Source organism: Kluyveromyces marxianus, chromosome 7 (genome assembly GCF_001417885.1).
Source record: "Kluyveromyces marxianus DMKU3-1042 DNA, complete genome, chromosome 7".
NCBI lineage: Eukaryota > Fungi > Ascomycota > Saccharomycetes > Saccharomycetales > Saccharomycetaceae > Kluyveromyces > Kluyveromyces marxianus.
Window position 1 is genome coordinate 275,956 of NC_036031.1, and position 22,324 is coordinate 298,279.

The following is a 22,324-nucleotide window of genomic DNA, read 5'->3' on the forward strand; positions in this document are numbered from 1 at the left end:
CTCTTTTAAACGGTTTTTTTTTTTTTTTTTTCTAGATTTTTTTTTGGAGTTCTTGGGGGGAGATTGCGCCGGAAACTGGGTTTTGGGGGAGGTATTCTTGCCCCGAAAAACGTTGCCCCAGAAACGTATTTCTGGGGGTAAATTTGCCCCGGAAAACACGATCTCGCCCCGAAACATTTCCGGGGCAAAGTAGCCCCCAAACCTTTTCTGGGCGCAACTTTGCCCCCCGAAAATCCAATGTTTTTCGCCTTTCGTCTTTCGACATGGCAAAGGGCCTCCACGCTCAGGCTATAATTATACATTGATTGAACTTGGAACTTGGTACATGATACTGGGTACAGGGCTGGGAGCACAGGGCACAGCTAGATAGTGATAGCGATAGGGATAGTGGACCGAACACAAGTAGACTCAATTGAATACCAGTAGTACTGCACGATGGGCTCGTTGCGTACGTTTATCAAGGACGTGAGGTCGGCCAAGACGCTCGCCGAAGAACGGTCGATTATCACGAAAGAGTCGGCCAAGATCCGCACAAAGCTCAAGGATGACCACATCTCGCTAGAGCGCAGGCGCAAGTACATCCACAAGCTGTTGTACTTGTACATTCTGGGGGAAAAAACGCATTTCGCGCAGGTGGAATGCATCAATTTGATCGCGTCCGAAGAGTTCGTCGACAAGAGAATGGGGTACTTGGCCGCAATCCTCTTGCTCGACGAGAACCAGGAGCTCTTGACGCTTTTGACCAACTTGTTGAACAACGACTTGAACCACCAGTCGCGATACGTCGTGTCGTTGGCCATGAACGCGTTGGGTGCGTTGGCGTCGCCCGAGTTGGCCAGAGACCTATACTCGGACATCAAGAACATCTTGGACCATTCGAGGGATTCGTTCTTGCTCAAGAAGGCGCTCGTGTGCGCTGCAAAGTTGATCTCCAAGGACGCCTCGTTGCTAGAGATCTTCGCGCCATACCCGGCTAAAATGCTCAGGTCAAAGGACTCCATCAGCCATGGTGTCCTCATCGGTACCAACAAGTTGATCCAGGCCATCCTCATCCACAGCGCCCAGTACGAGTTCGACAACTTGAACGACATCATCCAGAGCTTGTCGAACTTGATCCCAGACCTCTTGGCAAAATTGGGCAGTCTAACCTTGGGAGGCGGGTCCGCAAATTCCCACTACAGCGCCGGCGGTTGCCTCGACCCCTTCCTGCAGGTCGAGCTCATGACAACGTTGCGGTTGTTCTTGCAGAACTTCCCACAGCAAACCGAACCAGCAAAAAATAAACTGCTCGACGCATTGACCCAGGTGGCTACTTACACTCCAACTTCCTCCAACAGCAACACCGCGGTCCTATACGAGGCCGTCCGCACAATCTTTTCCTTCAAAGCTGAACACGCATTGCGCGTCTTGGGTGTCAACGTCTTGGGTAACCTCGTCGCCTCCAAAGATTGCAATATCAAATACGTGTCCCTAAACGCATTGTTGGACGTCGTGTCCGTGGAACCACAGGCCGTGCAAAGACATAGGAAATTCATCTCCAAATGTATCTTCGACCCAGACGTCTCCATCAAGAAAAGAGCACTGGAAATGACGTTCGCCCTCTTGAACCCGACAAACATGAAAGAATTGGTCGCTGAGATCTTGGCCTTTTTGGAAAAATCCGGTGAGAACGACAAACCCCTCATTCTTTACTGTGTCGACCAGCTAATACTCGTCTTCGATATGCTAGACGCTTCCGAAGACAAGTGGAAACTAGACGTCATAGTTAAAGTGCTCAAATACGTCGGCCAATTCATCCCAGTAGAAAAAATTACAGACGCCCTCATCATGATCAACAACACTTCCGATCTCGACCATAAGAAGGACGTCGTTGCAGATATCGTAAATGTTGCTCTCGAAAACGACTCCTCCGGCCAGCCAGACGAAAATTTGGCCTGGAGAATGGTCAGCATATGGTGTATTGGTGAATACGGTGACCTGATCTTAGGCATCGGAAAATCGTCCGAAGAATCCCTCACAAACTATCTATATGAATCAGACAGCTTGCACCGTGACAATACTACAGTGATACACTACGTTTTAATGGCAGCACTAAAATTATCGATCAAGATCCAAACACCAATGCTAATCGAGAGACTAAGACAGCTCATCAAGAGTCACACGCAAAACGTCAACCTCATGATCCAAATTAAGGCAGTACAATATGACATCATATTTAACCAACCAACAGCTGTTAAGGCTGCCCTATTAGAACCGATGCCAATATTTCATAAAAAATTGCCAGATGCTTCGGCTGTCAAATCTTTCACTAGCAGAGCACCTCAAACAACTGCGAAAAAGCCTGCAAAGAAAGAAGATGACTTGTTGATCGACTTACTAGGTGATTTATCCACCCCAGACTCTTCGTCGAATCCTCAACAACCGGTCAAAACATCTAATGATCTGTTGAGTGGCTTATCTGATTTGTCTTCTCAAGTACCACAAAACAATGGAAACAACGTCCATTCAACACCAATTTTAACAAAAACTATCATCAATGTACCAAATGATGCTATTTCAATTCATAGCTCTGAGTTTGTTGAAGTCTTTTCTAAATTTGGCTCTGTGTCCAGTGGACTTGCAGAGTTGAGTTTATTCTTGAGGGCTAAAAAGAACATAAACTCATTACAGATTTTAGTTGCCGTGCCCAAATCTCAAGTGGCAGAATTTGGTCCACTATCAAGTCATAAACTTGCTTCCAATGAGGTGGCTAAACAGAGCTTAAAGATTTTGGGAGGCGGTAAAGTGAAACTAAGAGTAAAATTGAACATCGATTCCAATGAAGATCAATTTGATCATAAATACGATGTCACTATATGAAGACGAAGAAGATGATAATGATGAGGAAAGAAGGAAAAAAAAAAAGAATACAAAGATATAGAGATCTTACTCTGCATATATTATATACTTTTTTATTTTTACAGTTGTAAACTTATAAAACGATAACTGGTAGTTTCATCAAAAGGGTTCTTGATATTATAAAATAATCAAAGACGTAGTAAAAAAGGATAAATGGGTAGTAGGTAAGTAAAAGAGGAACTTTGAGCAAAAAAAATTGTTGCTACATATTTCTCTCTCTCTCTCAACGGGTAAAGCCCGAAGCTTTAGCGTTGTTAGCAGCATTGTTAGCAGCCTCTTCCACCTTCTTGGCCAAATTTTCTGGCTTTCCTTCCACCAGAGGCATGTACTTGTCTGAAAGAGGTTCAATAACTCTCTTAAAGACGAATTGAGCACCTCCTAGTGAAGGAATTGCAATGTACAGTAAGAACAAAGTCTTGAAGAACCAGTAAAATGGAACCCACGCCAAAATCGCCTTGGACCAGAATTCAATCACAGACAAGAAGGAGAAGACAATCCAGTAGGTCAACAATTGAGTGTCATCCTTCGTCGTATTGGTCTTCAAAGCCTTCAAAGAATAGTAGGTTGGAATACAGAAACCGACAAAGTTTGCCAGGATTTCACCAATCCCTCCGACATTAATGAGAATCAACAAGAAGTATAAAGCTGCTGAACCATAAATAATGTAGGACTTTGGGAGCTTCGTCTTCTTCTCAATAGTGTTCATAACTTCGTTATTACCAAAATTCTGTGTAAATCGATTTTATTGGTTAGTACCAGTCGTTTAGAGAGGATAGTAGAAGTAGAGTTTTTCATTCAGAATTCAAGAAAAGCCACTTTATCATATGAACATACCTTTTCAACATCCTTCAGAGAGGATTTGAAAAACTTCAAATAGTCAACCATTGTTTGTTGATTTGTCGTTGATTAACTTAGTACTGCTTCTCTTCAATCTTCAAATGATCTGCTTCACCAGACAATTTACGTCCCATTACTTTATCCCTTCTTAAATAGAAGTAAGGTGAATCCCTTTAAATCCCGAACTTTTTCACTTCATACCGTAAAAGGTGTCAGCATCAAAAATAATTAGAAACTTGATTTAACGGCAAATTCTAAGCAGTTGCCCCATTTTGCTCTCGGCATGATATGCCATGGTAGCTTGTGCCTTTTTGGAAGGCAATTACATAAAATAATACCCTTGAAGTTCAGCTTGTTATATTCTTTAATGAATCACAGTTTTGCTCTGATCGACATATGGATAAATAAGTCCTCTTTCGAGGACAATGACTCTAAAAATTTCGACACCAATATGCCACGGAATCACACTATATAAAATGCTACTTCCACCAGTATTGTTGAAAGATAGCAGCACGGTTCCACTATATAGTTAGAACTGAATAGATTATACTATTGCTGGCCGAAATGTTAATAATCGGTTCTCCCATGATTCCGTCTTGACCATAGCAAAACCTCTTCTTGTCTTAGGTTGTGTCTTCTTCATGTGCAAAGCACAAAAGATATTAACAGAATAAAAATGTTACAGAAACACAACAGTTCGCTGCTTTAGCTCAGTTGGGAGAGCGTGAGACTGAAGTTCTTAAGGTCCTGTGTTCGATCCACAGAAGCAGCAATTGTTTTTTGTATTTTTTTTGGTTTTTCAAACTAACCTAAAATTAAGAGTACATACATATTCTTGACATAATTTTTTTATTATTTTATGTTACTTTAGTTCTACGTAGGTTTCGCTTATTCTTCTTTTTGAAAAGAGCCACCTCGTCACAATGCAATGGAATTATTTTTTTTGGGTATGAATTTTGGGTCTTAGTGTGGGAACAAATGGAAGTAGCCACCTAATTTACTATGCAGGTTCTTTTTTTTTTTTTTTTTTTTTTGTTTTTTTTTAACTTGACATCTAGTTGTCAAACAAAGATAATTCTTTTATGGTTGCGCCCTTCACTTCATCGTCATCATCATATGTATCAAAGACGGTCAAAACAACAAACCTAGGTTTTCTCCATCTGGTATCTTTACTTTGAAGATCGACCCCGAGGTTATTATTTAAATTCAATTCGGGAACCTTAGAGTAATCAACGACAAAATTAGTTTCATTTCCTAACGTTAATTCAATTCTTGTCGAGTTTACATTTTTCCATGGATAAGATGGCGTCACATTGTAGTGATCTACTAGCTTGATGAATCCCATGCTAACATTTGATAGCTCAGGATAGTTTTCGATAACACTTTGTAAATCCATACCATACCATTCAAAAACGTCCTTAATTGCAGCGTCAATATTTTCTTCTTCTTCTTGATATTTGCAATTGGAATTGGAATCCCAACCATTATCGTTGCTACAATTGTGACTGCTTGGTTGCGACAATACACTTGTCATATTTTGAGTTATCTGGTCAAATTGCGGTAATATTGATAGGGAGAAGGATTTTGCAGGCCTATTACCCCAAAGGATTTTACCAGATTTGATTTCATTTGCCGTTCCGTTACCCATATCGATTAAAATACGGCCCGGTTGCTTTTTATTTGCAGGTTGCCAATGAGTATAATTGTTACCATCAATAGCAGACACAGCCACATCACCTGGAACGCCCACCGTTATATTAGTTGCACGCTTCGATTCAACAATATTATTTGCCATGTTGCGTTTTGGATTGTACAAAGGTGTTTTGAAAACGGTCCCAGGTTCAATTGTGTGATAGGATTCGCCGCTTGGAACAGCCCTTTTAACATTAACGGATGTACCATTGATCTGTGTATACTCATCAGGTTTAACGTCTGGAATGTCACCTCTGTCGGGAATCTTGATTAAGATACTCTTATTACCCTTTTTGTGTTTAATGATACCTTCATTATCAGTGAGCAATATATCCAAAACTTGGCCCATATATTTAAAGTTATTAATTCTTATGCCACCAGGGAACATCGGCAAACTAATTGGATTAAACTTCAATAGACGGTGCATCTTTCCGGTATCCTTGTCAACCTCATAAGAATAACGCAAACCAGTTAATCCAAACAAAATACTTTGAAGATAACCTCCATTTGCAGTGAGGAACGGGAAAGCAGGCTGGGTTAAACCATTCGTTAAGAAATTATCATCGGATTGTTCGCTAAACTGGGCGAATGGAGATCTTAAGTATGGCACCACAGATTTGTAAAGGTAACTCTGGGAAGAAGAGCCCGAGTTCAACAAGCTGGCTGAGGCTGCTACAAACACAGGATAAGTCATGGCAGGACCTGAAGCAGATTGCCTTTCGGAATAGTAGTATATATCCTTAATGGCATTACGCGGTTGCGAAGTTTCTGTGAAATAACCTAATGGATAGGTCATTAATACGACATCAGCTTGTTTAATGTCAACACTACTATTCATACCTGTGTACTCCAAAGTAATGTTGGTGTCAGATATTGGTATATGAATCTTTTCCGCTATCTCAGTCCACTTGGGATCTGGATCTAAACCCAAATGATTAGCGATATCATGCGCCCATCCCATAATGCTCTTGATCCCAGCGTTCGTAAATGCACCATTGTCAACGTGGTTCGCAAATTCATCCGGATCTGTTAAATTATGTGTCGTATACTGTTGTAAAGTGTCGTTCCACTTTACATAATCGGTAAACATCTTGGCAGCATTCTCAATGAACGGCCAAGTGGTATACCTTAGATACTCCTCCGATTTTTCTTCGTCTTCTTCCCCACTCATGTAAATGTACAGAGAACTTAATGCGATGTCAACATTTATGTGATATTCATAGTCAACGCAGGGCCCCGTAGATGTACAATTTGCAAATCTCCCCGAAGTCCAGGGGAATATTGCGCCTTGCAATCCATATTTTTTGGCATTTTCTTTTGCTTGAGCCAAGGAAGCGTTTCTGTAAGCACTCATCTGTTTGGCAATCTCAGGGAAGAATGGGAGTAGTGCGGGCAACATCCAGACATCAGCATCCCAGAACACCATACCACCGTAACTATCACTCGACAATCCGGAGGGAGGTACGGGCAAACCGCGACTTTGCGACACATTATGAGATCTTGAATTTGCCAACAAGTGGTAAATCGAGGATTTTGCTGTCATTTCTAACAATCCGTCACTGGGAATTTCAATGGAAGCATCAGCGTAAAGTCTTTTCCAATGGTCTCTGTGCATCTTGAGCAAATTCTTATAATCGCCTTTATTTTCCATCACCACCGCGGTAGCGCGTTCCAAGTTTGACATATGCTCCGGGTTGTTGTTGTCGTATTCTGACGAAACAATGCCGGTAAACTTCCGTACAATGAAAGTGCTATTTTCGCGTGAGTCTGTCGTGAGTACACGTCTTGTACACTGACTTACCGAGTCATTTGTCTTTGCGACGGTATACTCGTCTCTAGAAGGTATATCGAAATATGAAAACATCGATGCGTTGGAATATGGGACGTTTTCGGGCTCGACAATCATGTATATACCCTCATTCTTTTTGTCATGGCCGAAATCTGCCAAAACGGTTCTATGCGAGGTGGTGAAGTTGAAAGTATCACAGATTTCCAATTCAACAGATGCTTCGTGCAGGCCATTTTCTGTAGCCTGAGGCAGGAGTTCGATTTCCATATCAACGATACCCAAGGGATAGATAGATCTGTGGGCCAAAGTCCTTGTTGTGACAAATAAATTATTGTCATAAACGAATTTTGTCGTCACAATACCATCTCGCATCGACAAATTTTGCATGTAATCAGTAATCTTGTCCAATTTGACGTCTGTCGGGTTGATATACTCGACATTATGCTCTCCAGGACCCCTATGAATCATGATGGATAAGTCCGTCCAATCCGGAATGGACGAAATGACGGTGGAGTAACCGTCTTTATCCAACTCTGCAAAGTTTGTCGAGTTCAATTTTTCCTGCAAAGAGTAAAAATCGCTAACGAAGGAACCAGCATACCGTTGGTTCCTTAGAGGCCATCCGTTATTTAGTGCTCCAGGAATGGCAGAGTCGTTAACCCAGATATTGATGGCATCATAGGCGAATCCAAACCCCACATTTGGAATTCTCGACCCGATATAACCATTGGCAACGTATGGCTGTCGCGAGAAGGTATTTTCCGAAAGTAAAAGGTTTCCCAAAGTTTCGGAAGTCTCATCGTAAAACGCATATTCGTTATCCTTCAAAAGATCATACATCTTTTCCGAAGCCTTCCTGTACGCATCTGGACAATAGAGCGGATCTTCTTCTCCACCGCTAGAACTAGCACATGTACCGGCAAAAGGCCAGCTTATTCTAGCGGGAGCGAGTTCTGGAAATAGCGAATGTGTTGAGCTTTCTGGCTTAGTGACATAGAAGTACACTGGTGCAAGCACCGTGAATACCAGTACGACCAGTGGTATTATTATCATTGAGATAAAAAAACAAAAAAGCTCGGCGTCTAATTCAGTTTAAATATAGATATGCAAAAAGTGAAATTCAACTCAAAATCCAAAAAAATGAAAAGTCAAAATAGTAATAATAATAATAATAAGGGGAGACTAGATGGGAGTCCAAGGAATGAATTGAATATACCTTTAGAATTTTCTCAGCTCAGTTTCGCCCTTTGATCAGATATCATCTAGCTGGAACTTTGTGTGGTGTACCGTTTGAACGACAAACGAGTAAGCGATCAAAAACCCTTTACGGAACATACTGTGTGCCGCGAGGTTTCTAGTATTGCGTATTAATATATACTTTTTTTCGAGTTTACACAAAGGGAGAAATGTCTGGATGTTCCCCACCTTTCTAGAGGCAACGCAACGAGGCAAGACAAGACGTCAGAGGCACGAGAGTTCGCTTAGTATCCCCGACTGACACAGAACGGAGTTAAGCACATGTTATTTTCCGAGAAGAAGGGAACAAAACAAGCAAGCTAGCAAGCAGGCAAGCAATTCGGTCCCCGTTTGGGTGTTTTTTTTTAGACTTCCCGTCCCACGTGACCATCATCTCCAGAAATTTCCCATTCCCCCTTTACCCCCCTTAGTCTCCTCTCCGCTCCGGTCCCAGGCGAGGTGAGGTTCCAACGGTCCGTCGTCCCCCATGGGCATACGTGCCCGATGGATGTACAGACATATCCCTCTGTACGAACCAATCAGTATCTATGCTGGGATCGGGTTCGGTTCCCGCGCGAGCGCGCGCGTGCCACCCCGAGTCTCGCTCTTACCCGGCCAGAAAGTCAAACGTCGAAAAATTGAGCAGTTTGGAACAAACTCACTGCCAAAGCGAAAAAAATAAATAAATAAATAAATTGAAAAAAAACACGCACCCAAATCAAGAGTAGCCGTCTCTGATTGGCTGGGATTGATCATCATATACGGCCCGAACCAACGCTCCAGTAACAATCATGGCCGAGCAAAAGCCCAAAGACAGGCTTTCCGCGTGTCGTTCGATACCCAGAGTCTGCCCCTCCACGACCAGCATATACTCGCGCCAATCGCATCTCTCCCCTTCCACTCTCTCCCTGTTTCCAGCTATTCTTCTCTTGTTGTTGTCGCTGTTTTCTAAACTACGACAAAAACGACGCCCATCACGAAAAACGACCAGCCAACCAGGTACGCACGAATTCCCCCATCTTTATATCTATATACCTACACACCTAGCCCCTTTGGCGCCCAATTGTCTCAGGAGCGTGTCCACATATGCCAGGACAACCCATACGCACGCTACAGTGGGCCAATTGAGCTGTTTCCACCCATCTTGTCTGCTATCCAGGGGACGTCTCGCTAACCAATCTATACGCTCTGTTTTAAAATTTCAGCACACACTGTTTTTTTTTTCTTTGGGCCTGAAAAAAAAAAAAAAAAGATTAAAAATTTGATATATTTTCTTCGAGAGAAATTTTTACAAATTAGATATATTGAATATCACTTTAGGACTTTATAAAGAAAGAGAGAAAGAGTTAATTTAGTGAAAGGGATTGCCTGGTTGCTTGGTTGTTTTATAATTTGTGCAATCGTTAGACTATCCGACGTGCTTTTGAGGACTCATACTTAAGAGAGAGGAGTGCTCTTATTGCTGTAACCACAAAGGAAAGTAAAAAGATAAAGTAATACAACAATGTTGTCTCGTTCTGCTATTCGTGCTGCTTCTAGATCTGTTGTTGCTGCCAACTTGGTTAGATCCATGAACAGGGTCGCTAGACCAGCTATGGTTGTTGCTGGTAGAAGATTTGCTTCTGCTAAGGCTCAACCAACCGAGGTTTCTTCCATCTTGGAAGAAAGAATCAGAGGTGTTTCTGAAGAATCCAACTTGAACGAAACCGGTAGAGTTTTGGCTGTTGGTGATGGTATTGCCAGAGTTTTCGGTTTGAACAACGTCCAAGCTGAAGAATTGGTTGAATTCTCCTCCGGTGTTAAGGGTATGGCCTTAAACTTGGAACCTGGTCAAGTCGGTATCGTGTTGTTCGGTTCTGACAGATTGGTCAAGGAAGGTGAAGTTGTCAAGAGAACCGGTAAGATTGTCGATGTCGGTGTCGGTCCAGAATTGTTGGGTCGTGTTGTCGACGCTTTGGGTAACCCAATTGATGGTAAGGGTCCTATCAACGCTTCCGGTAGATCCAGAGCTCAAGTCAAGGCTCCAGGTATCTTGCCAAGAAGATCTGTCCACGAACCAGTCCAAACTGGTTTGAAGTCCGTCGATGCTTTGGTCCCAGTCGGTAGAGGTCAAAGAGAATTGATTATCGGTGACAGACAAACCGGTAAGACCGCTGTCGCTTTGGACACCATCTTGAACCAAAAGAGATGGAACGACGGTACTGACGAATCCAAGAAGTTGTACTGTGTCTACGTCGCTGTTGGTCAAAAGAGATCCACCGTCGCCCAATTGGTCCAAACCTTGGAACAACACGACGCTTTGAAGTACTCTATCATCGTCGCCGCTACTGCTTCTGAAGCCGCTCCATTGCAATACATTGCTCCTTTCACCGCCGCCGCTATTGGTGAATGGTTCAGAGACAACGGTAGACACGCTTTGATCGTGTACGACGATTTGTCCAAGCAAGCCGTTGCATACCGTCAATTGTCTCTATTGTTGAGACGTCCTCCAGGTAGAGAAGCTTACCCAGGTGATGTCTTCTACTTGCATTCCAGATTGTTGGAAAGAGCTGCTAAGATGTCCGAAAAGAACGGTGGTGGTTCTTTGACCGCTTTGCCAGTCATCGAAACCCAAGGTGGTGATGTTTCCGCTTATATTCCAACCAACGTTATTTCCATTACCGATGGTCAAATTTTCTTGGAAGCTGAATTGTTCTACAAGGGTATCAGACCAGCTATTAACGTCGGTTTGTCCGTCTCTCGTGTCGGTTCCGCCGCTCAAGTTAAGGCCCTAAAGCAAGTCGCTGGTTCCTTGAAATTGTTCTTGGCTCAATACAGAGAAGTCGCTGCTTTCGCTCAATTCGGTTCCGATTTGGATGCTTCCACCAAGCAAACCTTGGCTAGAGGTGAAAGATTGACCCAATTGTTGAAGCAAAACCAATACTCTCCATTGGCTGCTGAAGAACAAGTCCCATTGATTTACGCTGGTGTTAACGGTTACTTGGATAACATCGAACTATCCAGAATTGCCGAATTCGAAACTAAGTTCTTGGCTTACTTGAAGGCTAACCACGACGAAATCACCAACGCTATCAGAGACAAGGGTGAATTGTCCAAGGAATTGTTGGCTCAATTGAAGGCTGCCACCGAATCCTTTGTTGCTACTTTCTAAATGATTTAATGATCGTCCAAATATAAACGTAAAAAAAAAATTCTAAACAAGGAAAAAATATTCATCGATTGCGATAAACTTTACTTTCAACATTAATGGAAAAGAGCATTTCAATCACCATAAGCAGCATCGAATTTCATGTTTTCTAGCGAGTATATCCATACGGACTTACTTTCCTTTTACATATACATAGATTACGCTATATGAAAGCTCTCTTTTTATTTTCAAAAAGTGAATCAAGTTTATCCTATAAAAATACAATTTTTTTTTTCTCTCTCTATTTCAAAATTGAATCATTTAACAACAATCAAGGAAGAATATCAAATCCAAATATTACATTGCCAATCTCTCGGAGTGCAGATCTTCGGATCTTTCCATCTCTCGGGAGGTTCTAATTGACGGTGTGATAGTTTATTTGGGTTTGCTATAGAAAGTATACACTATCCTAAACACTTTTTTCTGAATTGAATTCTCTAAAAAGAACTTAAAAAACATATATTCTTATATTATCATGCAACAAAGATTAGGAATGAAGACCATCATGTGAAAGCTGGAAAAAGCATATGACTTTAACGAATTTGGATGAGTATTAAACAATCTCTTTTCTAAGTATATTAAAACTAAATAATTTTTTGTAGATTTTTTGTCTTAAGAAAATCTCAGTATAAATTTAAAAAGTACATGGAAATTAAATGTCAAACGCAGGTTGATGACATGTTAATCATGAAGAAATAAGTGCTCAATGGTACTTTCCACCCATTAACAAGCCTAAGAACGCGTACATATAAAGTTCACCTATTATGTCGAGCGCAGGATCTGCCACAGAAGCTAATAATAGCGCAGACTCAAGTGAAACAACAAGGGCCCATAGAATTACAGATGATGACTTATACAGACATTCCACTCAATACCGATTATGGTCGTTCACCAAAGAGCAACTTGAACAGAAGAGACGCGAAGTGAACCAAGCTGCTGTGGATTTAGTACAGAAAAAACAGAAGGATCTAGTGTTAAATCACAGTGAGTTAACACAAGAAGAATTAGATGCCATCAAAGAAAAAGCGGTACCGGTAACAATGGAGGAAGAGAAGAACTTTGTAAACTTTTTTGCTAAGAAAGTACAGTCCTTTTGCCAGTCTCTAAATTTACCAACAGAAGTCTGTGCAACTGCAATTTCTTTCTTTAGAAGGTTCTTCCTAGTAAATTCAGCCATGAACATTCATCCAAAACATATTCTTCTAACCAGCATCTTTCTTGCATGCAAATCGGAGAACTACTTTATTGGAATTGAACCATTTGCTAAGAAAACGAAATCACAACCATCGGCTATTCTCAAGTACGAGTTCAAGCTTTTAGAATCTCTCCACTTCACACTACTGAACCACCATCCCTACAGACCATTACATGGGTTTTTCTTGGATATTCAATACGTTTTACGTGGGAAAGTTGATTTGAATTACATGGGACAAATATACACTAACTGTAAACGTAGAATAACGGATACATTGATCTCGGATGCTGTTTACCATTTCACACCGCCTCAAATAACACTTGCATGTTTGTTAATCGAAGATGAAGCGCTCACACTAAAATACCTTGAGGTGAAGTTTGGACCAACTCCACAGGAACAAGCTGAAAGCGTGGAAAAAGCTAAAATAGAGGAAGAAGATAAGGCAAAAACGGAGGAAGAATCCAAAAAGGAGGAAACCAAAAAGACGGAAGAAGGGCAATCCAAGGATGAGCCTATTGAGATAAAAGAAGAGAAACCGAAACCAAAGACTGTTGGTGGTAGCAATTTAGATCTTGACAAATTGTTGGCCTTGATACGAGAATGTCAAGAGATGATTCTCAAAACCGAGAATCTATCCAAAGAGGAAGCAACCAAAATAGATGCTAGACTACACTATTGCCAAAATCCTATGCTCATTGTTGAAAGACTGAGGAGACAGAAGCAACAACGTGAGAATTCTAGTACACCAAATGAACCAGAATCCAAAAAACTAAAAGTTGAATAATTGTCAATTTTCCCTCTTTCCGACTCCCTTTACTCTATGCAGGTAAATGTGTAAAAAGAGTTCGAAAAAGAGTATATATCAAACTAATTAAATATTGTTCATTCACTAAAATGAATACATACATATATTTACAAAAAGAAAACCAACACCTTCGTTTGTAGCTTAAAAGTTCCAAGGAAAAGAGGACTGCCACTTTTTTCAAGTAGACTGATCAAGGTTATGTATTTACAAGAAAATTCAATGATTTATCTTTTATTTCTCTTTCGGAATGCTATGTCTTGTAATTCAATATTGTTCCTAATCCTAGCCTTCTGTTTGCTGGGGGTATGAGAGTAAAATGCGACATTTATAATAGACTAGGATTCAGTCAACTATAAAAGAAATTGTAGCAAAGGGGCACATAGATGAATACTGAAGCAAAACTTGCGCTCACAAAAAAAGGGAATACCGAATCATGACCTGCTATTATGATACATCATGCTTTAATCAGTACAGGGATCTTAGATTTATCACCACCTATCTCCTTACGATCATCACTGTCTGGTCCTTCAATCACTGTGTTAGTGGCCATCTTCAGTTTGTTGATAACCTCACCCTTACATACTTTTTGTATTTCAGTACTGTCCAAAGTCTCATATTCCATTAGCCCTTGAGCTAATCTATGCAATTCAGGCTCTTTTTCTGCCAATAATGCTCTTGTCCTTTGCTCTGAAGCCTTGAGTAATTCTAAGACTTCATTGTCCGCAATATCCCGAATTTTACCAGACCAAGATTCCCATTTATCAGCTAGATTAACAGGCCCAACCTGCTCACTCATACCATATTGAGTGATCATAGCTCTAGCAGTATTTGTTGCATTTTGCAAGTCTGAACCACAGCCGCTAGTAGTATTTTCCTTACCGTAAATCAGTTCTTCAGCAATCTTACCTCCCATACAGACGTCCAATCTAGCAAGACATTCCTTTTTAGTAATATCCACCTTGTCCATCTCAGGCAATTGGAAGGTAATACCTAAAGCTCTGCCTCTTGGCAAAATGGTAGCTTTATACAATGGTGTTGCACCAGGGGTGTACAGAGCCATCAAAGCATGTCCTGCTTCATGATAAGCCGTAGCTCTTTTAGTGGCTTCTGTAAGAACCATAGTTTTCCTTTCAGCACCCATTAAGATCTTATCCTTTGCCCACTCGAAATGGTTCATGTCAACAGCAATTGCATTCTTCTGGCAGGCATAAACAGCAGCCTGATTCACCAAATTCATCAATTCAGCACCTGACAAGCCAGGAGTACCTCTAGCAATAATGGTTGGATCAACATCAGGTGCAACTGTGACTTTCTTCATGTGATGTTTCAAAATATCGGCACGTCCACGAACATCTGGTAAGTCAACGTTAACGACCTTATCAAATCTACCAGGTCTAGTCAAGGCTTTGTCCAAGGATTCTGGGAAGTTAGTAGCTCCGATAATAATAATACCACTTGTTTGAGAGAAACCGTCTAATTCAACTAACAATTGATTCAAAGTCTGTTTTGCATAAGCTTGGTCCTTAGGGTTACGTTTGCCTCCAATGGCGTCCAATTCATCGATGAAAATAATTGCTGGAGCCCTAGCACGAGCTTGCGCAAATAATTCCCTGATACGCTTTGCACCGACACCAACATAAACCTCATCGAATTCAGAACCGGACATGAAAAAAAAGTCTACACCAGCCTCACCTGCAGTTGCTCTTGCTAACAAAGTTTTACCGGTACCTGGAGGACCCGTCAAAAGCACACCCTTAGGTAATTTACCACCTAGAGATTCGTACTTAGTAGGATCTTTCAAAAAGTCTACAATTTCCTCTAACTCTGCCCGAGCTTCATCACAACCACGAACGTCATCAAACCTGACGTTTGTTTTTGCCACATCAACAGATTTATCTGCTACTTCGTTGTTCTTGAAAAGGGTAGAGTGTTCCGTAATGTATTTAAAGCCTTCGGTTAAACCGTAAGTGACAGCACCAAAAACAATCAGCCATTTCAACCATCTAGAGACGATAGAAAAGGTTGATTCAGTAACCACCACATGCAAAGGTTCCTTCTTAGAACCCATAAATGGATTGTAAAAGTTGTTAGCACCAGGATAGGCAGGTGCTGCCATGCCAGGTGCGCCAGCAATACCAGGCGCACCGGCAACTGGAGAACCAGTACCAGAACCTAGAGATTGGCTAACTGTGCCTGGTGGCGCAGTTGCCAATAAAGTCTGTCTCACAGATTCCGCTTCGGCATGTTTACCGATTCTTTGTAAGGCTTCCATGTACAGACTCATACATTCCGGAGAAGATGCAATACCAGGAGTCTCGAATCTGGAAACCACATATTGAGGATAGTTTGATCTTAACAAAAGAGTATAAAACTCAGCTTGAGCCTTAGGATTCGACAAATCCTTATTAGCTTGCTGTTCTTTTGATGCTAAAACAGCATGAGACACAGGCCCAACAGATGATTCTTCACCCGATTCTTTGGCCTCATCTTCAGGTTTTACTGGACCGTTGTCACTCCCGTCTTTTTTATCGGAGTAAAACCTTTTATATTGCAAACCAGCATGTCTCTGTTGACCAAGCTGGCGATTTATACCCATGCCAACACGTACTCCTCTTATGGTAGCTCCTACAAAAAGAGGGGCGTGGCATATAATTGCTCGAGAAACACTTCTCGCACTTAGTGCAGACACTCCAACTAACACAGGAAGCGCCATCCGAAAATTTTCGTCCTATTAAAAGTAAGGTCAGTCGTCCGATGACTACTACTCTCTGACTGCTCTATTACTTAAGTTAACAAACACTCAAATCACTCATGAGTAATGTAATGTAGTGTGTTAGGTCAAGGCAAACTTGCTCATATTCAGCGCCATCAAATAATCTAGAAATTCACGGATGTCATTTTGTCCGGGTTACCTTATTTGTTACAAATACGTATGCATAAATATACGAGCAATCACGTGGTTTTTAGTATACGTAATCTACTACTACTACTAGACAAGCCGCAACATCTCTGTATTTATTTGTTCGTGATTAGTATTCGAACTATTTATGCTATACTTAATCGTAATGATATCACTACTTACTGAGGATTGCATTAACGACTTTTTCAGGGAATTCGATTTTCAAGTCTTGGTAGTCATCAAAGTCAGAGATACTAAATCCGTACTCGTTTGCAAGGTGAAGCAAACAAATAAAACAGAAACTGGTAGATAGGTCTGCCTTGGCACTCGAGGAGTACATTTTACCTATATCCTGTGCAATATCTGTGAATTTCAAGTCATACACCTCCCGTGTAACCTTTTCTTGCTGTTGCTGTTCTTCTTCCTCTTGGAATTCTGCACGATGTTCCTGTTCCTCCTGCTCTTCTGATTTCATAACATGCAAACGATTAGATATTGATTTCCATACATTGTTCTTAAGTTTTCTCACATCGACTTTCTTTGCAGTCCTGGAATACGTAACTTTGTTGTTGTTAGATAGTATTCCTTGGGTGCCTAAAATGTCTTCCTTGGTATCCATATCTAAATCTTCGTCTTCGAAAGCTTGGTTGAAGTCAATCCCGTTATCCTCTTCGAGAGATAAATTGTTGACATTCTCCGCGTTTTCGTTGTCATATTCTTGCACGTCATTCTCCTCCTTTTCATGAATCTCGTAGTTTTCCGCCCAAAAGTGCTCATCTGCAATTTCCGGCAGGTTGCTTCCTTCTTTGATGTCTGTATCATTGTACCTAAGCGACCCTTGTAGCTTATTTCTGCCGTTCTTTCTATGCGAGAAAAAGCTCATCTTTTGGTCTGGTTTTATGAATAGCTTTGTAATCTTTTCTGTGGTAAATTTATAGTCATCAGGTAGCAAAAAGTGAGTTTGGTTTGTTCTTTGCTTAACCGGTATTTCAAGAAAGCCCTTTTTACTGGCAAATATCTCTTCTTCTATGTCCTCATCAATATCAAAGAAGTTAATTTCAAATTGTTTCTTTGGAACCTTCTTTTCCGTGGTTGTTTCGTTCGAGTCTGCTGAATTAGTGGATTCAGGTACTTGCTTTCCACTAGAGTCTTTCTTAAAGTTTTCCCTGATTTTTCGGACTTTCCAATGCTCTCTTCCTCTCCAATTTTGACCAATTGCAACGTCAAAGTATGACAGTAACTCTTGATTGATGAGGCTCGAATCTAAGAATGATTTTTCTTCTACCTGAGATATATTTTGGTAATTGCTTGCTCCACCTTGATGTTCTGAACCATGAAAACTTTGTTGTATATCGTAGTTTATCGAACCTGCACCGTCTATGATGTCCGCATCATCGTCCGGTGGTAAATCGTAGTTGGATTCTATACCATCATCAACTTCTGGTAACGTTTGTAAATCTTTTTCGCTTAAAAAGTTGTTCGACTGTTCGTTCACACCTTCCACAAAAGATTTAGCCTTCCCAATATCAGCTACTGCACTCTGAAGTTGGTCCATAGATGGACATATCGTTGACATTTCAATGGTGTTGAAGTCTAAAAACTTAACACCAAGATCTAGAATATCATCTTCTATTAATGTTACGGATGTGTCAGGAGTTGAAATCATGCTGATATCATGGTCCACTTCATCATTATCATCATCATCATCTTCATTATCTTCTTCTCCATCTTCCTCCTGCTGCCTAGGCTCAGCCGCTTCAGTAAGTACTTCTTCTTCATTGCCATTTTTCCTAACACTATTTTCACCCGATGATATGGATTCCGAAGTATTCGTTTGATGCTCTAGTTCATGCTCAGTTGTTGTTGCATCAAAAACGACTCTTAAATCATTATCAACATGAAGCGTGTTTATTAGTAAACTTTTAGCACCACCTTCATCGAAGTCGGCAAGTGCTTTTTTGAATAAAGGATCAATGCTTAGATTCTGGGCTAAATCTTTAACTCTTATACTTTCAAAGTCAACCAACGTAGTTTCAAGCACTCTGTTATATGTTCGCTTTTTTTTAGCTAGCGCCTCTGGATCTTCTCTTGCTACAGGCATCCCAGTTAAAGGATCGATTTCCAAACTGTCTTCATGATCGGAATCAGTTCCTTTCTCGTTTCCATCAGCATCTTTACCACTACCATCAGCATTAGTTTGCTTTTTCTTACGTTCAGCTAACCCACTCAATAGCTTACCCGTCTCAGTAGCTACAGAATCAACTCTATGGGAATAGATCTTGACACAACCGTCCAACGTAGCCGAAGCTTTTTGGAAATTAATATTATCTTCCTCATCCTTCAACACATTCAAATCATGGAAATAGTCAATTAATGCAAAATTCCAACTATTTCTTGAATTGATTTTATTGTCTGTTGCCATCTTGATCCACTCTTCAAAATTGGCCATCATCGTGGACTTATTGGTGAAGAGACCATTGTCATCATCATCATATTGAAGTTGGGTACTCATGATGCACTTAGGCCTTTAACCTAACTTAACGCCAGGTTGTATATATTCACTGCAAGTCAAGTTAGAAACACACAAATGCAATTTATAACCAAATCACGTTCTTTCTCTATTATAGTGTATAACATTTTTTCTAAAATTGTATATTGTCGTCTAGTTTGCCCTGAAATCATATACTGTTTACAAACATCACGAAAAGTATAAACATCAAATCGTGAATAATGACTATTGGTATACATACACATCTTTTCTGTCTAGTATTTGAGGAGGAAACTAGTAGACAATCGTCAATGGAATAGTCTGTATTAATTAAAACGACTCTAAAGTGTTATTTTAAGTGTATTACGTAAATTGTGAATTAGTTACATTATAATCGAGGAGCACTAAAGGGGTACATAAAGTTTCAAACAAGATGAACAGTAGCACTTGCAATTAGATGATGAGGATTAAGGAACAAAAAAAGCGTTACTTTTACACTTGAATGAGAGGAAGTGTAAATAGTCTGTGGTGTGTTCAACTATGTTTTGAATGGGATCAAATTACTTTTGAATGAACTGCTAAGATATAAGCGAAGGTCTCGAAAAATACCAGCGGGAATTGTTGCTGCGTTCGATTAGCTTTACTCTAGAGTGAGAGATTTAAATTTAATAATAGTAGGAGAAAACATGGATTAAGATGATAGATAAGAGGAGGGCATTCATTCTTCATCTTTCCTTATTTCAATTTCTTCTACCTCGGCCTTTTCATTCCATTCAGCAGCTTTGATAGCCATTCTGTGATGTCTGTCCAATGGTGGCTGTAGCTTAACACCCTTTCTTCTCAAGAAATGAATTTGGAAGTTAGGCCATAAGTTCAAGAGTTGGTGTCTGGCTCTCGTCATCAAGGGGACATCGAAGACTTCATCCAATTCTTCTAAGGTCAATTGTTTAGTTTCTGGCATGAAGAAGTAGACCAAGAACCATCCAATGACGTTCCAAGCTGCATAGAATCCGAAAGAACCCTGTGGCTTGAAAGCACGCAACATGCTTGGCCAAGTTAGGGAGAGGATAAAGTTGAAACCCCATAATACAATTGTGAAAAGGGATGCACCGATGGCACGCACGTATAATGGGAACACTTCACCGGCGATAACGAATGGAACAACACCACAACCGAAAGAATAAATAGCGGAGAAAACGTAGATACCCATAGAGACGACTCCTATTCTCTTATCTCTATCATCGATCCAGAACGAGAAACCTGCAATTAATAGGAAAACTGCTAACCACGGGAAGGTATGTAATAGAAGGAATCTTCTACCAAATCTATCAATCATGAAAAATGCAGGTATAGCGAAGAAGAAGTTAATTAAACCGAAACCCAAAGAGGCACACAAGGAAGACACTTCGCTGAAACCAGATTGTAAGAAAATCGCAGAAGAGTAGTAGGCAATGACGTTAATGGCACAGAATTGTTGCATGAATGCACAAATGAATGCAGTGACAAGGGCGTTTCTGTTTCTTCTAACGGTGAACACTTCCTTAAATCTATCGCGGTAAGACATTTGCAAAGAGTTTTCTTCCATTAACAAAACGTGTTGGTAGAAAAGATCACGACAAGCCAAAATCTTGTGGTTTCTGATTGTGAGGGTGGACTCGTAAGCTTCTTGGTAACGGCCTTTACCCATCAACCAACGGGGGGACTCAGGGCAGAATGGGATCTGGAACAAGACCAAGATGGCTGGGATCATGGCACTGGCCAACATTAAACGCCAGTTTAAACCTCCTGCGATGCCTGCTCTTCCAACTTTGTAAAAGATCAACGAGAAAACATAACCCCACATGATACCAAACGCGGTAAAGGTTTGCCAGTTCATGCACACTATACCACGCAACTGTTTGGTGGAACACTCAGCCAAGTACACCGAGACGGTAGCACTCTTTGGACCAATACCGAAACCCAACAAAAATCTCATTGCGAACAAATAATGCCAGCCTCTAGTACCAGCAGGCCCAAATGCCTGTAGGAAGCAAGTGATCGCAGATATACAGCATGTGATGAAGATGACTTTTTTACGCCCAAACCTGTTGTTCAAAAAGTCGGTGGTCCAGCAAGACACACCAGCACAGCATAGATAGGGGGCACCGTTGACTAGACCCTGTAGCCAGTCGTTTCTCTTAGTCTTGGCACCTAGCCCCAACTCCTTTGGGTAGAAAAGGTTGGCACCGTTAATGACCGTTTCGTCCATACCTTGCACGGCAGCACCCATGGCACTAGCAGCGATAACATTTAACAATTTTCTGGGCATTCTGAAAGGGTGATGGATCTCGTCGTAGCATGCGATACGCTCATCCTCTTTCAAATGGTCCATCCTGTCGTACTCGGTTGGTCTTCTTGCCAAGGCCGCTGCACGCCCGAAAATGTCGTCATCGTTGGGCAAGTTGTACTTGGCTGCAAATGCACGGCCCATGTTCATGACCTGCTCCTCCGAGTACTCGGACAAGACGTTGTCCTGATCCAATTTCGTGGGATCTCTCTTCTCAGGGTCTTCTCCTGCTGCTGCAGAAGATAGCGATGACGTATCGTCATCGTTCAAGGGCACGAAAACACCGCCTGTTGGACTCGTAAAGTCCTTGTGGTGCACGCTGGTCTCATCCTTGACTAAAACGTCGCCACTTTTCCTCGTCGACGAATTAGTGTCGGACTCAGAGTTGCTGCTCTTGTCTGGCTTCACTTCAAGCATGATATGATTATAATAATGATGATGGTTACTCTCTTTTATCTCAAATTCAATTCACGTGACTCGTATACTATTTTCCAAGTTTCAAAAATACTCCGGTTCACCAAATTTTTGTCAGGTAGGTTTCCCAGGGTTGGTTGTTGATTGAGTTATTGAGTTATTGATTAATTGATAGAATATTATTCGAGTATAGAGTGGAAGAGAAGTCTATTCCTAACAATGCCAAGCCAGGCCAAGATGGATTCAATACGCTTATATATATAGTTTTGGGAAACCGGGACCGGAAAAGGAACAAGAATAAAAACTGGACTTGGACTTGGATATGACTATGACTATGACGCTATACCATCTCGGCGCTAGCATACGTAGTAGTACAACAAACTCGCGCGCTCCCTTTCTCGCTTTCGCTTTTAGTTCGAACTTTCCAGCGAAACAGTCAAGGAAGAAAGGAAGTTTTCAAACTCCAATGCGTTCATTACTAGTGACAATACTTGTAGTACTAGTAGAACTAGTACTAGTACTGGTATTACCAGCTCAATCATCGAGACAGTTATTAAC

General features: G+C 41.1%; 8 protein-coding genes and 1 non-coding gene across 9 annotated transcripts; 4 read left to right on the top strand and 5 right to left on the bottom strand.

The window, feature by feature from the left end:
- Positions 1–435: 435 nt before the first annotated feature.
- APL4 (AP-1 complex subunit gamma) lies at positions 436–2,859 on the top strand (the record flags this gene model as incomplete). Its single annotated transcript, XM_022821384.1, has 1 exon — positions 436–2,859. The coding sequence occupies one exon, from the start codon at positions 436–438 to the stop codon at positions 2,857–2,859; it is 2,424 nt and encodes an 807-aa protein (XP_022677751.1).
- Positions 2,860–3,121: 262 nt separating this feature from the next.
- YOP1 (Yop1p) lies at positions 3,122–3,783 on the bottom strand (the record flags this gene model as incomplete). The annotated part of the gene is made up of 2 exons (XM_022821386.1): positions 3,122–3,625; positions 3,733–3,783. 2 exons carry the CDS (start codon positions 3,781–3,783, stop codon positions 3,122–3,124), a joined length of 555 nt encoding a protein of 184 aa, XP_022677752.1.
- A 651-nt stretch (positions 3,784–4,434) lies between these two features.
- On the top strand, positions 4,435–4,507 carry KLMA_R702. Its single transcript has one exon. It is a non-coding gene; the product is annotated as a tRNA-Phe (tRNA).
- A 282-nt stretch (positions 4,508–4,789) lies between these two features.
- Positions 4,790–8,269, bottom strand: ATH1 (alpha,alpha-trehalase ATH1; the record flags this gene model as incomplete). Its single annotated transcript, XM_022821387.1, has 1 exon — positions 4,790–8,269. One exon carries the CDS (start codon positions 8,267–8,269, stop codon positions 4,790–4,792), a length of 3,480 nt encoding a protein of 1,159 aa, XP_022677753.1.
- Positions 8,270–9,956: 1,687 nt separating this feature from the next.
- Positions 9,957–11,603, top strand: ATP1 (F1F0 ATP synthase subunit alpha; the record flags this gene model as incomplete). Its single annotated transcript, XM_022821388.1, has 1 exon — positions 9,957–11,603. The coding sequence occupies one exon, from the start codon at positions 9,957–9,959 to the stop codon at positions 11,601–11,603; it is 1,647 nt and encodes a 548-aa protein (XP_022677754.1).
- Positions 11,604–12,403: 800 nt separating this feature from the next.
- On the top strand, positions 12,404–13,618 carry CCL1 (TFIIH complex kinase subunit CCL1; the record flags this gene model as incomplete). The annotated part of the gene is made up of 1 exon (XM_022821389.1): positions 12,404–13,618. The coding sequence occupies one exon, from the start codon at positions 12,404–12,406 to the stop codon at positions 13,616–13,618; it is 1,215 nt and encodes a 404-aa protein (XP_022677755.1).
- Positions 13,619–14,093: 475 nt separating this feature from the next.
- On the bottom strand, positions 14,094–16,235 carry YME1 (i-AAA protease YME1; the record flags this gene model as incomplete). The annotated part of the gene is made up of 1 exon (XM_022821390.1): positions 14,094–16,235. One exon carries the CDS (start codon positions 16,233–16,235, stop codon positions 14,094–14,096), a length of 2,142 nt encoding a protein of 713 aa, XP_022677756.1.
- A 478-nt stretch (positions 16,236–16,713) lies between these two features.
- On the bottom strand, positions 16,714–19,050 carry BRN1 (condensin subunit BRN1; the record flags this gene model as incomplete). The annotated part of the gene is made up of 1 exon (XM_022821391.1): positions 16,714–19,050. One exon carries the CDS (start codon positions 19,048–19,050, stop codon positions 16,714–16,716), a length of 2,337 nt encoding a protein of 778 aa, XP_022677757.1.
- A 694-nt stretch (positions 19,051–19,744) lies between these two features.
- On the bottom strand, positions 19,745–21,769 carry ywtG (sugar porter family MFS transporter; the record flags this gene model as incomplete). The annotated part of the gene is made up of 1 exon (XM_022821392.1): positions 19,745–21,769. The coding sequence occupies one exon, from the start codon at positions 21,767–21,769 to the stop codon at positions 19,745–19,747; it is 2,025 nt and encodes a 674-aa protein (XP_022677758.1).
- Positions 21,770–22,324: the final 555 nt, after the last annotated feature.